The following is a 16011-nucleotide window of genomic DNA, read 5'->3' as shown; positions in this document are numbered from 1 at the left end:
CAAGGCTAAAGCCACACGAAACAGTGCATGCGGGTCAAGAGTGTCTTAACTAGTGCAACCTCAGAGATTAAACATTCAGACCACCTACCCTTTGCTATCGCACGCCTACTCTACAGCGAACGAAGTTGATGTCTCTTTCACGTTCATTAAACTAAACTAGGGAAAGAGAGAATGAAATAAAAACAAAACAAAGAAAAGAACGGAGATTAACCGTTTTAGTATTCGCTTCGGTGATGCTCGGAGAGACCCGCGGGACGAAGGCGCTTTCCCGCGCTCTCGAGCCACGTGTGCAATAACAGCAACAGCAATACCGAACGTTCCTCCAATTCCCCGGAGCGACGGTGGCGTAACGATGGCAAGGGCGGCGCCCGCAAATTGCCAGCCTCGACCAACCCGCACACGTGCGATGCCGCAAAGCAGGGTCCGGCAGATGTTCTTGCCGGAGCGGTAAGCGCCGCAGCAGCAAGGCACTCGCGGAAGCATCCCGCGCAAGCTCTCAGATGACTCCGCCGATGCCGCCATCTACGAGGACGCCGAACCAAAAGGCAAAAACAGCGGAAGCGCACGGACGCCCGGCGAAGCAACAACTACCACCAGCCTCTGCCAGGGCCAGTCGATATCTAATCAAGATTTTTTTTTTCTGCCCATCTCTTGCTAGGACGCCCGAAAAACAAGTATCTTCTTACGCGAAATAGCTCCGTCGAGATTACGCCGTGGTTTCCAGGTCCTCGGAGGAGGAAGTAAAGCTTCCGCGCAAGATGGGAAGAGCAACGCATCCTTAGAGGAGGTGGGGAATCTACTGTTTTAACGCTCTCAATCTACTCGTAGCGGGCCATCTTCGATTTGTTGCTGGCTTCCCGCGGTTTTCGTGTAGGTCCCAATAGTGCAAGTCAAGAGGCCATCCTCGAAAGCAGTTTGTTTATTCGCTTAATTTGATACCCTTGCCTCCATCCAGCTTTACCAGAACTTGTGCTTTCGCGTTTCATTTTAGGCTTGGTCGATAGCGAAACTTGGAGCAAGCTTACCTTGTATCCATTGCACGTTTTCATGTACCTTTTTACGCTTGCTTCAAGATCCCCTCTTTACTTTCGCTGCTGACCTCTGAATCGTGCGTAAACAAAACCAAGCCTGTTATCGCAACCGCCGTGATGTTATGATCGCTGCCGGGAAGGGCCCGGGAATCACGGAGCTGCAAGCAGGGGTCATAAGAGCGCAGTATTTTGTCTGTTCCTGACTGCTTGCGCAAGGCCCTCTCTGCCGCTTTCCACTGCCCTCTCTCCCTTTTAACTACCCCCTCCGTCCATCTGCCTCAGTCTCCTTGCTTTTTTGCTCTATTTCAACCATTGTTTTTTTTTAATTCTTCCTGATATTCCTCCTTAGTTCCGTCACGCGCTGCTACGTCGCGGTTTTCCTTTCCCGCTGAGAGCATCTCCACAACCATCACCACTTGCGGCGCTGCTGTAGCGCGATTGCGGAACATTCGCGAAGGAATAACCGCACGTTTTTCACGCTCCAGCTCAAAATGAAAGAAAAAGAGAGAAAGAAAGCAGCTACACCGGAAGTGAGCCCGCGGTTGCGAACTCTGCGGTGCACGCTGGGCTTTGTGAGAGAAGGAGAGGACGAGAAAGGGGTGAGGAGGTGGTGGCACCTTGGGGACCATGCGTGCTTATAACCAAATCTCCAAGCGGCGCGCCCGTTTTTATAGGCTCGTAAACCGAGCGTAAAATGATGGCCGTAAAAAAAAAAAAGCGCGCAGGCTAGAACCCATTCGTACATCCACTGCCCACCCTCACCCGCCTCCTCAAACCCCTCCCCAGCAGCTCTCCCCTACAACCCGGAATATTATATGTGCGGACCTGAGAAAAATGAAAATTCACGCTATTGTTTGCGGCAAGCAGAAGGAGAATGCACGCTAATATGTGATAAAAAGGGGGGAAAACGAACAAACAAGAAGCTGAAAGGTGTGCATATGCGCAGTCTGTGGTGCGATATACGCCCCTTGTGGTATATCTGTAAAGGGGCATCGTTTAGTCCCGGTGCACGCATTGCGAATCCTGCTTCTCGACTCTTGCTGCTTTGAAAGGATTTGCACGCTAGACACGACATCTTCCGAGGTGAAAGTACCGGCTGAATGCTCCAGCTTAGGGCGAACGGGATTTCCGAGGAGCAAAGACATCGTGAGGAGCCGACTCACCTTCTTTCGAGAGAGCACCAACCGCAGAAAGGGTTGCGCGAAGCGAGGCAGGACTCGCACGTCTCGTACTGCTGGCACTTCTCGATGCGAACCTTGCTGACCTGCATGAGGAGAGGCCAGGCAACTAAGCAAATACGTTTTTGCGACATTATTAAGGAACTAAAGGCAATAAGGAGTTTTTGCATAGCAAAAGCGTACAAGACAGACGTGTACAGGGTAACCGGAGGCTTGATGCTTGGGCGTAGAAATTTTCCTTCCCCGTGCAATCTGATGCGTGCGCATTGTGGTACAGGCAAGATCAGGTGATGCCATTTTCATGCCATTTTCCTTTGCCGTGCAACTAGAAAGGCTCATTATTTGGAGTGATCCACAAGTGACGCCAAAATGGCATCGTGTAGATACAGTAAATAGTCAGAAACATTGAACAGGAAGCAAAGCGAAACAATTGCTGTTGGGTTGCCCAAACAGGTTCGGGAAAAAACTGTGCGGTTAACGTCATCCGCTGTTATTCAATAAGACACAAATTCAAATAGTTACAAATGCGCTACGTGAATTGGCTGCTTTCAGTCCAACGCCTCGGCCCCTTGAATAGAACTTTGGACTTCGAGCTTCTCTCTTTCACAGAATAAACCAAAAGCACTGCGCCTTTTTCCCGGCGAAACAGTTGAGCAATAAAATATAAGCATAATGTTGGCGTTGAGGCTGTGAAAGGAGTACCTTCGTTAAGATACGAAACTGTCGGCGCCTGTCTGTAGCCTAGGAGAGTACAAAAACTTCCACTCTCATGCATCATGAACCATCGACCTCCTCCCCACCTCATAATCAACTACTGCCGCACCCATTCGACCTCTCCATGCTACCCCCTCCAGGCGCACTACTCACGAATCCCCCACCAAGGAAGATGATTGAAAAACCCACACGGCTATCCACAAGACAATCAGTATCACGTGTGGGAGGCTGGATTACACCTTCACTACTAAATAAAGAGAATATTTGAAACCCGCATAGTCGGATTGTCTTCACGCAAATTGCTGAGGCTGCTCTTACAGTACGATTCACACACCACGAGCATGTACCCGTCTTGTCTGGTGGCATATATACTGCGTAAATGTACATCACGAAATGTCAAGGCCTAACACAATTGCGCACGCTCTGGATCCAAAGCGCTACAACCGACGAGATGGTGAGTATATGCTATGCACAAACACATCGCCGATGTAAGGACACACAGCAAAAAAAAAAAAAAAAAGACAAGGAGTCGTTGAGACAAAAGTTCCCTTCCTGTCCTCTTTCAGCTTCCCGTCAAAACAGTACAGGAGGAAATCCGCTGTTCAAAGCTAGAGCTATGGATCATAACACACACTCCGCTCAGATCAATGCTACTAATCAGCAAGCTGTCATTCCTATGCACTCGCAGGAGGCGCGCAGGCGGCCAACGAAGCATGCTCGACCAGACGTTGCGCTCCTGCCGCTTCCGCCTGCTGCGCATCGTAATGATGTCAGGGAGTTCTCCTTTCCCTATTAATCAAACTAACACCCTCTCAGACCTGAATCTGTGTGCATTTCCGCAATAGCACTCAAAGTCTTATGTGGGATGCTTTGCGGCCGAATTTGGAAGTTATCTCATTGCATACTAAAGCACTAATCCTTAGCTCTCCACTAGGGCTCTCCGCTCTTATTTCCTTGCTTTTGCAAGACATAAAACTAATTACTGTTATTACAACTAAACAGCCATCAAAATATCCACGTTGTGCTCCCTACAACTTCATTTATCATTTAAAAACTTATTTCCTCGCAGCAAACTGTCGACGCGAACACAGCCAAACGGCGTCGATAAAGTGCACAGGGTGGAGCCAAGATGAACGCCTCCGAAAATAGGCTCTGACAAATGGTGTTTCTTCTTCCATCCCCATTTTCCCCCACCACTTTTGTCTGTTTTACTTTGCCTTCTCTGTTGATGATCTGCATCCGCGAAACGCCACAAGTCGTCAACACTAGAAAGAGGTTAGCCCCTCCGAAGCCAATTCCAACATAAGCTACAAAAAATAAACAGCCTCTCGGTACTATAAAGAGAAAGATCTACTAGGGGCTTGTTGCACGTCGTCACGGAATAAACGAAAAGAAAAAGTAAAAAAGAAGTGAGGCAAAAGACCACTTTCTTCGGCCGCGACCATACGAAGCAAGAAGAATAAATAGGTGAAAAGTAAACAGGCAGCTGAAAAGGAAGCTAGGAAGCGGGGCAACTTTTGCATTCCGAGAGTGGAGTTTCAAACGTAGCCCGCTCTGTCGGTTGGCGGCTAAGAGCAGAGCCGTGTTGAACCTGACACGCATCAGGAGCGCACTGGCCGAGCTTGGCAGAGCGAAGGAAGCGGCCACCGAGGTCCCAGCGTCCATTAGGGCAGGGCGCGTGGCGCTTTGTCGGCGCTTCTCGGAGCTCGGACACAGGTCAGCACGGCGCTTTGTCGCCTGCTCGGGCCGAGCTGTGCGCCAGATTGAAACGGACACCTTCCCTTCTGCTCTCCCATCCTTTCCAACCACCCTCTTTCTCTATCTCTCTCTCTCTTCAAGAACCTTTCTTTCTCTCTGCCAGTCTCGCGAGTGCGACTCTCTTCCGTGTACGTCTTCGAAGACCAAGCAGCCGTGTTTGCCTGCTATTTACGCTTGAGTGTGTTTTCGTTTACCTGCGGACTGTCTGACACCTGCGCTTACTAGAAGCGCTCGCTGTTTTTGTGTCCCTTGTTTTATTTTATTCGGGTCAGCCTTAGGTTAATGGCGAGCCTAATTTCTCTTCCAGCTTTTGTTTACGAATTTATTTCTTCGGCGCTGCGCTGTCTTTCTCAGCGCTGATTTCTTGCCATACCTTAATGCCGCTAGAACAGCTCCTGCTGGTGCTTTCTCCTTTAAGAAAATAATAATTTTTTTTCTTTATACCTGGCGTTAGTCTTTAGTTAACTGGCCTCCTTGATAGCTCAATGTTTACTTTTTTTTTCTCTTGGTGATTGGAGTTAACTCTGATTAGCCGACCCTGGTTTTCTGTCGCTTTTTTTCTCTCCTTGGCGGCAAAAAGCATGGGAACAGGTTGTTGGGTGAACATGAAGTGAACACAATAACGCTCACGGTAACAAATATATTCAAAATAGAAGCGTTTATATACCTTGTATATAGAAACGGCAAAAAGATAGTTCTGCGCCGCCTCTACGTATATCTGTGGGATGATCTTGTGGCCTGGGTCCAGCGACACCTGCTCGAACTCTTCGGCGGCTGTGGCTCCGGTGAGCAAAATCTGAACGAAAGAAAGGCAAACAACACAAGTTACGATCAAAGTCCTTCTTCCGTTATTTGTACATGCCTAAATGTGAAAAATTGGTATGCTGAGCGTAAAAGAAATGAGGTCGGCACTCACGTTGAAAGGCACACGTACACGCGAAAGCTAATTCCACTGTTATGTACTGAAAACGTCAGGCCATGCGCAGACACAAACATTTAAGACGCGTTCGCACAAGAAAAAAAAAAAAAAAAAGCAAGTGAAGATGCAAAAAAATAAAGAATACCGTACAAAGTGAACGAAAAATTTCTAATATGTCAGTTGAGGGCATTTACGGCAGAAAATTTGTTGTACTTTAGTCCGGGAGAAAAGGAGATGTTGCTGCATGTGTTTCATGAACAAATTAGGTAGATATAAGAAACTGAGGGGGATGTGCAAATTATGCCGACTAATTTTCAGAGCGCGGAAAGGGATTATTGTTCATTTTTTAAAGAAAGAAAGGTTTGAGTTGTTTTGGTCCTAGATAAAGCGAATTAATGTTTTAAGTGTTCGTGGTCAGAGGACAAACTATTCACTGAATTCTATGAATAAATACACTACAGTACTATTAGTTTATTCATTCACGTTTCCTATCCACGTAGTAGGTTGTAGGCGTGCAAGTGGTCACAATTGTATACTTCATATTAGAGAAAGAGAGCAAAATAAAAGAAAAATTAATGATCAACGTAATCCACTTTGTTTTTAAGCTTATGTCTAAGCAAGCTGTTTTCTCGAGCATAGGAGCAGATGCACCGTTTCAGCCGTTAGTGATGCTACCTTGTCTACCATAGACGATAAAAAGAAGCTTGTATTCAGTCCCTGCCCCGCACGAAATTTGTGACTGCACCAAAAGATAAAGCTTTCGAATGTCCACAGAAGTACTGCCTTTGACGAAAGTAAGAAACTTTGCAGGACGCACCTTTGTGAAAGAATCACAAAAGAAAAGTAAATAGGTGATATTTGAAAGAAAACAAATTCGTAAATAAAAAATAAACAATCCTTAAAGAGTTGCTTAAAGTTGGTCTGAGTGCGAAATATTATTCATTAGATTAAGGTAATTTGTCCAACATACTAATTCAAATTTAGCTCATTGTAATGCGGTAAATTATACAAACTTAGGCAGCCAACTTAGTAAAGGCTGAATGCCGCACATTATCCAGACAGTAAGAGACGCGCTAACCTTCTTGAGCGTTCCTTCGGCGGTGCCCACGAAGAGGACGTTGTGGTGCCCCACCAGGACAGTGGCCAGGGACGTCAGGGTGTCGTTCGGGTACGTGATCGCGGCCCGGGCTGCGATAGGCACCGACCCGTTCAGCTTCACGGTCTCATTGCAGAAGTTGAGGATATTTCCCGCCTTCTGCAAAAGGTGGACAAGTCGCACATCTCGTTTATGACGTAACGAATTTCTGTCCCGATACAAGCAACTTTGCCAGAAATTGACGGCAGTGAATGATGGTTGGTTGGTTTGTGGGGTATAACGTCCCAAAGCAACTCAGGCTATGAGAGACGCCGTAGTAGAGGAAGTGAATGAGGGAGCTAATATTGTTCTCTCTAGACAAGGCATTTCGCATTTTAATAAACCAACGTACGATAGTTAGAGCTCTTTCGTTTTTCACAAACACAAAAAAGAGAGAAGCCATCAGAGACCACTTTCACAGTTTGTTTCGGCGAAAGGGGCACACGCCCACAATTCAGTGAACGTTGATTTAGCATTCTTTAAGAGTGGCATGCACACAAGAATGGACACAAACCCGCAAGTGCCCCGTCACCCAAGTAAGTGCCTGGTTACCTAACGTACAGAAGAAAATGTTTATCGCTCACTTCTGCCCTCCTCACTAATGTAGTCTTACTTGAACATCTATCAACTCTATGCTATGACTTCTGTCTTCAGCAAATGGTAGCAATGGTCTTTTCGCAGTTCTACGACTGCTGAATTATGAAGTTTCATGGGTACCAGCCCCCCCCAACTGATATCCATACTGCAAAAATTTCTTTAGCTGAGGATGTTTTCTGTTCGATAACAGCTAAGTTCCACCTAATTGTCCTGTTACAATATATATTGCTGGTTTGTTTTGTAAGCGGAGATGCAATGTATTTTTACTACCACTGCACTCAAATTCTTATCAATTACGGTAAAAGTTTAAATTATACGCGGTCGTATTTTTTTTTTCTTCTATTACAAACAAGGAGGATTGATAACTAGGTGGGAACATCTGGGTAAGTGTGTAAACTTGCATGGGCTGGCAAAATGAACAATGGTGATATGTATGGCATTGGAGGGCGCTAACATTCCACGCGTTATATAGACAAAATACGCACTTATTAATGCCTAAGCATTGTATGGCTATGTTTGCGGTTTCTTGTTATCATGAGCCTATCGGCGCCATTACGTTCCAACAAATGAGTTTATAAGAAAAAGAATGGTCCCATCAGATAGAGCATTAAAACATCTCGTATGGAAAATCGGGAGATGCATGTCGGTTAATTAGTTAATTAGGTAGAGCCAACTTGGACAATCAGATATCGTAATATCCTGAAGGGTTAATGTCGATGTCCAAAAAGAGTCACGTGACACTCGACTCTCGGTGTCGTAGGCCTAATTTCCTTGGCGGGAAATTTGAAATGTTCACGCGTGAACGAGTGGGAAAGGGCGTGATTTGCATACACAAATGGGCGGGAAGGGTTAGAAACTGTGTAAAGAGAGGCAATCAATCAACTGCGGTCTGACAAATTTCGAGAGTGCTGCAGAATCTGCTGTGATAAATTGCGAAAGCCTGAGTGTTGCTGCTGCAGACGGTATATCGCGCGCCTCTCGTCGAACACAACCAACGTTCCGCTGAACGAATCAAAGTTCACCGGCGTTCCATAATTAGTTTACTGGAAAGGAAATGCGCTGTACCTGTCACTCGCGGAATCTCGCTGACGCATCCCGCGGACAACAGAGCAAAGCTCAGGCTTACGCAGCTCTGCAGTGCAGATTTCGCAGTGATCTCGAAAAATATTTTGCATTTAGGAAAGAACCGTCTACAACCCAGCCAGTGTTTTAGAGCGCTATTCTTATGCACTCATTCACCGTTTGGGTCGCGTCGCCCGCGTAACCGAGTGAAAGATAGTTACGAGCGAAAGACAGTTTCTCAGGAGAATATAATTTTTTTTTTGGCTTGCGAGAAAAAAAAAAAGTTGGCTGAAGGCTTAGCTCAGTTAAGCCTGGAAGATTGCGAAAGCAATACCCTTGGCTGCGCCTTGTTCGGCGGCTGCGCCCCGACTACTGCGAGGAGCCAAGCCACAGCCCATTTATCCTCGTAACGTGACGTCACAAACTGCGAGCGCCCTCTCTCAGCTGCGATACAGCGCCGTGTATGGACTCTCCGCCCCCATCCGATGGCGCGAGCTGGGGCCCCATCTCTCGGTCTGGCGTGACGTCACACGGTTACTTGAAAGGTCATGTATGGAGATGCCAAGACACGCCAAAGGCTCGAAGTGCTAGCAGTATTGCTTTCGCAATAATAAACAGTGCTTTGTAACTGCACTTAACTACATACAGTTATGTGAGAAATGTGCCTCAATATACATCAAAGACGATTAATTAGCTGCGCTCTAATTTCGCATTACAGAGCGTCGGAATCAACCCTGGAATTTTTTTGTTCGAACGCAGTAATAAATACTGGCCAAGTTAAGCTTGCCGTCCACTTCACTTCAAGAGACCCCGCGACAGTCGTCAGTAGAAAACTTCCTCGTGTCGTGCTTCTACTCACCCCTGCCTCGGGGCACTGGTTGATGCTTCCCGCAATGTAGTCCATGTTCCTGGTGGGCACGCTGCCGTTGTAGCACATGTGTACGTTCTCGGTGAACTTCTGCTCCACGTCGGTCATGGCAAACAGGCATACGGCCGACCGACGGCTGAGCCGCGTCGTGTGGTCGGCGCTCACCACGAACACGCCGACTAGGACACGAGCGTCAGATGGCTCCAGCCCCAGCTCATCGGCCACGTCTTCACCTGCAACCATGACGCCGGCGTCGGTGAGCAGGTTGTAGTCGTTGCCGTCGGGACCGAGGCACTGGAGCGTCACTTCAGTGTAGGTGCTGTAGGCGGGATCCGATGTGCACACCCGTGATAATCTGCTGACGTAGCCCAGCTCTTCTGAGGCCCTGCGATACGAGGGTGGCAGAGAGGGAGATGACATTTTTTTTAGGATATATATGACGGCTATTATTTGTCAACGCTATGGTTCAACCTAGGACGCTTTCAAGCTAGTTACGGTAAACATAAGAATTCACATGCACAGTGTTACATACGCATATCGGGATGTGAGCTCAACTAAACGAGCAATTCACGATCGATCTCACGTCCATAAAGCGGGCAACAATTGAGGGCGAAATAAATTAGAATATAATGCAAAGTTACCACTGAATATAGCTTTATTACTCAGCTGTAGTAAAAGAAGATTAAAAGGAAATTAACAAATTAGTTGAGCGCCTTATGCACTTGTCTAAAGACCACACTTTCATAGGGTGCACTCCTGAAATTAGTTGCCAGAAATCTGTGAGAAAAAAAAAAAGTCACCAACTGAGAGAATCTACGCCGCAGTCAAGCGTATTTTTCCTTCCGTGGCATATAATGCGGAGAGCTTCCAACAGCCCAACAAGTAACGTTGCATCCAGAATAAGACTACGATTCGTTTCCACAATGCTTTAGGCAATGAATCGAGCGAAGAAGCCCGTGACGCGATAGACGCCTCGCATCGACAATCGCGGGCCTACCATACGAAGCTCCGACTTAAACCGTCATTAAGATGAGCGCCGAATATCATCGCTATACTTAATGCCTGCGCCTTGATTCATTTTATGAAAAACTTAGGCTTACTAGATGTCTTGCAATAAAGTGACGAAGTGTGGTTCCCTCTGCTCGTCTTTTCAGCCGGACTTTATTGAGCGCTCTCCATAAAGGCGCCACCACGCCCACTGTATTTAGTTAAAAAAAAAAAAGTAAAATTGGAGATGGGGGGCCATATTAGCTGTTCTGTGTCAGAATATATGCACCGAATAATGCCGTTCTCGCATTGAGGCCACACTCCGTCAAAATATCGGATTAAAAGCTCGTTCTTCAGATGCGTGTGCACGCTATTTCGTCAAGAACGAACCATGAATAGATCCTATCAAATCACATACGGTCGAAAGCTTATGCCGTGTGCAACTGCATGCATAAAAGTGCGCAACCTATATAAGTGCGCAATAGCCATCGCGCCGCAAGACAGGACACCGAGAAGGCTTAAATCCCACGGCCGGACTAAGGGAGCTAGTTACTTGCATAGGTTTGGTCTTCAAATGTTTGCAAAGATGATTTTAATTTTCGTATCAACAGTTTCGTAAATCCAGACTAATCATGAGTCGCACCTTTTGCACCGAAAAAGTAGTTGCAGCACACCTCTACAACATGGAGTAGGTCTGGGCGTCAGACTTCCAAATAATATTTTTGACCTCAGGATATCTAATGAATAATAACTACTCAATATGCGAAACGAAGTAACAAGCAAAAGTTATGAATATCGACAATGATGAACCGCTGCACGCGAACGTATAGTTAAGCATGAGCGCAGTCAGAGCTCTATACACTCAGACGCCAATCATATACTGCACATTATTCCAGCCAAGGCACAGCATTACGTTGAAGAAATTATGCGATCACGCCTAAGACCTGCATATTCCCGCACGGCACGTTAAATAGCATGACTAATAATTCATTGATGCCTGTTGAAATAGTGCCGGTTTTCTGGTTTTACACTGAACTGAATATGCTCAAAGACTCGCCTGAGGTGACTCTTTCTCTGCACAGTGGCGAAGTAGGCGAACTGCTCCGTGTGGAAGCCATACACGTAGTGGACGAGATAGTAGTCCTTGATGTGATTGGCGATGTCCACGCGTGCCGTGGCAGAGAAGGACTGTTCGATGATGGCGAACAGGGGCTGGTCCGAAGAGCCGCCGTGGCTCCCGCCTCGACGACGGCCCGGTTCGTCCAGGCTGCGGCTGCATATGGACGGCACCATGTCCCGGTACGGACCCTGGCGGCTGTTGGTCGTGGCCACGTATAGGACCCGCGACGGGCCCCTTCCGTGGTAGTGCGCGGGTCCGACGAACGCGTACGTGGACGAGTTGCGGTCGTTCGCCGCCACCGGGACGGGCACGAGGGCCTCCTGCTGGGTGATGTCGTCCAGCTCGTGCCTCCGACAGGCACCCTGGTGGATGCTGCCGCAAGCGATCAACTTGCGGGACTTGTAATCTATCACCAGCACCTGTGCGGTCGGTATCGGGAGGAGTTTGTTGTAGGAGACATGTGCGTTCACAAGAAGGCGACCAGGGCTAAGCTTTTGAATCATTAGCATCAGCATTTACATCAGCAGAACCAGCACCAGCTGTAAACGTCACCCACAGAGCAGTTATCTCTCCCACTGACATTTTATCAACCTGAGATCACTGCGGCTAGCCAGTACCTCTAAAATTCCTTATTCCTTCCGCCTATCCGATTTTCTGTTATCCCGTGTTTCTTGCGGATTCCCGAAGAATATTTTACCGTAACCTAAGCGACCGTCCATTACCCGCTCTTTCACACTAAAATTCCTGCCCATGCCCAGCTATCATTTTCAACGTCAGCTGCAAGAGGTTAACAAGAGTCTCTTAAACAAGGTACCTAAAACGTGAAAATAAAAAAAAAATATCACATGAAAAACAAGAATTTTCTTTCTAACCTGGATGCAACCACAATGCAACCATCCCTTCTCGGGGCAAACAGTTCCTTTTACCTCTAATATGCCTTTCTATACGTAGACAGCAAAAAAAGGCTGTTTTTACAACGCTTTCTTACTGTGGAAATCTTTGCTGCCACTTGTGCGCTGAAGATAACGTGGTGTAAGTAACACAGAAAATGTCACTGTCCTAAACTGAGCTGCCATGAATGAGATGAAGAGGGTGTTAATCAAGTAATTCGAGCTACTGGGTTCAGGAGCCTAACTCCATCCAATTATTTTTGCCAGTAACAATTAATTCCTCGGTTTCTTCTGGCTTAAATCATGTTTGTACAGCAATAAAAAGCGCTTTCATTATTGTGAAAATTGAATTTAGAAATCTTCCCGTGAGTCGATTCAATCTCGTTACGTCCTGAGCAAAGCTCACTGTCTTCTACCGCCTTGAAGGAACAATCTCTATTGCGGGGACTCTAGAATCTTCACGCGAAAATCGGTGTCGACACGCGGATTATACTTGTGAAATCGGCAGATGATAGCGACACGTTTGTTTAGTTCTTTTTGGTCTCCTTAAACTCATAAAGTTTAGTTTTTGGCGAGAGTTGTCTCTTTGTGTTAAAACGCGGTAGCATACTGATTCTGGCCATATGTCTTGACAGTTCCTTGAACAAGTCAGAAATTTGATATTTTATTCTACATTTGTTACAGAGGGGTAAATAAATAAGAAAAAAATCTTACTCCTTATCTGCGTCGTTTTTCAATTAACGGCAAGAAAATTAACTTTAATGATGAAAGGCGCGGGCAGCGTTTGCAACTAGATTATTAGGAGCTGAGGCTTTTAGTATAAGGCCAGCCACCAAATTGAGCATGACAGTTCGAAAATTTGCGATCGATATCAAGAGACGCACCCGTTTAAGCAAACCATAAATTTTCTTCCCCTATATAAGAGATAAGATAACCCTTAGTTTTATTCACCTTGTTGATGTTATCGGTCGTCTCTGCTTCGACGCCACTGCAGTCAGAAGGAGAGCAGAGTACGCTGTCTTCCACGGGCCCCGTCTGCACCGATGCCTCGAGCTCCAGTGACGCGTTGAACTGGTACAGCCAGTTAGTGGCCCCAACGTACACTCGGCCAGTGCTGGTGTCTACCACGAAGTGCGTGAAGTTCACCGTCTCGTTGAACGTGGTGTACGACGCCAACACGCTGGGCAGCTGTGGCGTTTTCTTCAGGTCCGGAGGTGACGATATCGCCGCGGTCGCAACAGCCGCGAACAGGGTGAGCGCGAGCTTCGCGCCGATCGTTGCCGTCCAAACGAACGACGTCGACCGAGTCCGAAACGACGACGAATAGGGTAGTGACCTGCACTGTCGACAGACGACTCGGCTTTGTCGCCGAGCTGCAGAGTTCTCCCGGCAGCGCATCTCGTCAGTCTCGGCGGCCCGGCGTTTGTGACAAGCCTCCATCATTCGTGTGGGGCCTCACTCCGGTGGTTTACCGGAAATTCCTAACTGTCGAGGGCTTATGTGTGGACGCATGTCGTGGGTGGGTCCGCAGTATTGCCTCGTTCGCTGAGACGACTAAGTGTCTGACCTGCAAAAGAAAAGAATAGTATGCAGGCTTAGTGAAATAGGCGCTTTTAACGAAAAACAGTGACATCTTCAAAGTAAGGAACATAATTTTTATTTATTTTACTTATTGAATACCTGCATCCCTCGTAGGGAATCACAGCAGGGGCTACAAACGTTAACTAAATATATATTATTTCAATGCATGGCAAAATGCATTGTTCATCGGAATATATACAGTGCTTGATCGGAAGACATTTGCCGTACAAGAATACAATGCCCATATCCTGGAAAAAAAAATGCGAAAAAAAGATTACTTTAGAGGTTAACGATTAAAAATAGTGTGGGAAAATTTAGAAATGCAACACCAACATCGTTTCAGACTTGAAAAAATAGGCAGGCATTACAATAAAACACGAACACCATTACACAGGGTGCAAACTTCATTTGTGAGCGTACATTCGTTGGAAGATCTGATAACGTAACATGGCTGGTGAAAACGCTTCCTCGCTCTTGCAATACTTGGCCCGGACAGAGGCTTGCCGTAAGAAAACCGACGTAGTAAAATACTGGAGATAACTCTTGCACAGACACACACACACACATAGAGCCTGCATGTGTGTGTCGTCTCTTTTGTGGTCTCACTGCATCGACGTTAAGTATCATAAGATCGAGATAATCCAATTCGCCTAATGGGCAGTTCTGCTGACGCATTTTATACGTAGGAAAAGATCCAGCTAAATATATAATCTAATGAATGGCTTTGCGTTCACTGCGTTGAATTTGGGACACATCTAATATTTCAACCAATATACGCGGCGTGTGTCGAGGCACCATATTAACAGTTTGCGCACATGAATATAGTTAGGAAGATAGAGAGAGAGAGAGAGAGAGAGAGAGAGAGGAGAATATAAGGAAGGATAGGCCGACAGGTCAACAAGAGGAAGGTGTCGCTCTGATAGCCTGCCAAGGGCAGATGCTGAACACCACAAGCTTTGTTAATTAACAACTATTTAGTAGCCCTAGTAGCCCTTGTACCATTAATAATAATAATAATAATAATAATAATAATAATAATAATAATAATAATAATAATAATAATAATAATAATAATAATAATAATAATAATAATTGTTTCACAGGAAGGGAAAGATGCAGTAACTGTCACACTTGTTTCTGTGGACGCCTGAACCGTGCCATAAGGAAAGGGAGGAAGGTGGGAGTGAAAGTGAAAATAAATAAATAAATAAATAAATAAATAAATAAATAAATAAATAAATAAATAAAGAAAGAAAGAAAGAAAGAAAGAAAGAAAGAAAGAAAGAAAGAAAGAAAGAAAGAAAGAAAGAAAGAAAGAAAGAAAGAAAGAAAGAAAGAAAGAAAGAAAGAAAGAAAGAGGAGCCGTAGTGGAGGGTCAAATTCTAAAGTTAAAACTCAGCTACTTGGGTCATCTGATGAGAAGAGAGGAGTCGCTGGAGAAAGATTTGATGTTGGGAAAGGTTGAGGATCGCCGGAGAAGGGGTAGGCAGCGAACGCGATGGTTAGATGGCATCCTCGAGGCACTGCAGATGAAGTTATGTGATGTTAGGAAGATAGTGAGAGACCGGAAAGCATGGCGTGACATGGTCAATAGGGTCACGAAGAGTCGGACACGACTGAACGACTGAACTGAACTGAACTGAACAGTGGAGGGCTACGGAGTTATTTCGACCACCCGGGGATCTTTAACGTGCGCTGACATCGCACAGCATACGGACACCTCTTCGTTTTGCCTCCATCGGAACGCAGCCGCCGAGGTCGGGATCGAACCCGGGTATTCCGGCACAGTAGTCGGGCGTCTTGCCACTGCACCACCTCAGCTTTTTTTTTTTTTGTTATTGCCTGGTCTTGACACATTGCATTTCACAGAAACAAAATCAACAAATATCACACAAACGCCATGCTAAAGGTGGCTGCTAAGAAATAAATTTCAAGGACCAAGACAGCAGATGTGAACAAGCCCCGCCGGTATGGTGCAGATATGTAACTGCACCACCCCGGCGGGACTTGTACACATCTGCTGTCTTAGTCACTGAGATTTTTTTCTTAGCGCTAGCCAACTTTAGAAAGTGTCTAAATTAAGGTCACCAAATGAGAAGCAAAAAGTAGCAATGCACGGTCCCGCGCCAAAATACGAGGCGTTCTTTAAGAATCACGGACACGCTATATTT

General features: G+C 46.2%; 1 protein-coding gene and 1 long non-coding RNA gene across 3 annotated transcripts in view; both read right to left on the bottom strand.

Annotated features, from left to right (window-relative positions):
* LOC146208335 (plexin-B-like) overlaps positions 1-13702 on the bottom strand; it is a 115744-nt gene extending 102042 nt beyond the window's left edge. The window contains exons 1-6 of the mRNA XM_084592785.1: positions 13211-13702; positions 11307-11788; positions 9254-9647; positions 6679-6855; positions 5349-5477; positions 2195-2295 (exon numbers count right to left, since the gene is read on the bottom strand). Of these exons, the coding sequence (XP_084448911.1) occupies positions 2195-2295; positions 5349-5477; positions 6679-6855; positions 9254-9647; positions 11307-11788; positions 13211-13702 (1775 nt within the window). The remainder of the gene's footprint in view (positions 1-2194; positions 2296-5348; positions 5478-6678; positions 6856-9253; positions 9648-11306; positions 11789-13210) is intronic.
* Positions 13692-16011, bottom strand: part of LOC146208332 (uncharacterized) — a 674483-nt gene continuing 672163 nt past the window's right edge. For both annotated transcript variants that reach the window (XR_014704761.1, XR_014704764.1), the window contains one exon: positions 13692-13826. This is a non-coding gene — a long non-coding RNA (uncharacterized LOC146208332). The remainder of the gene's footprint in view (positions 13827-16011) is intronic.

Source organism: Amblyomma maculatum, chromosome 1 (genome assembly GCF_055883805.1).
Source record: "Amblyomma maculatum isolate TAMU_Amacu chromosome 1, ASM5588380v1, whole genome shotgun sequence".
NCBI lineage: Eukaryota > Metazoa > Arthropoda > Arachnida > Ixodida > Ixodidae > Amblyomma > Amblyomma maculatum.
This window is presented reverse-complemented; position numbering and strand designations above follow the sequence as displayed.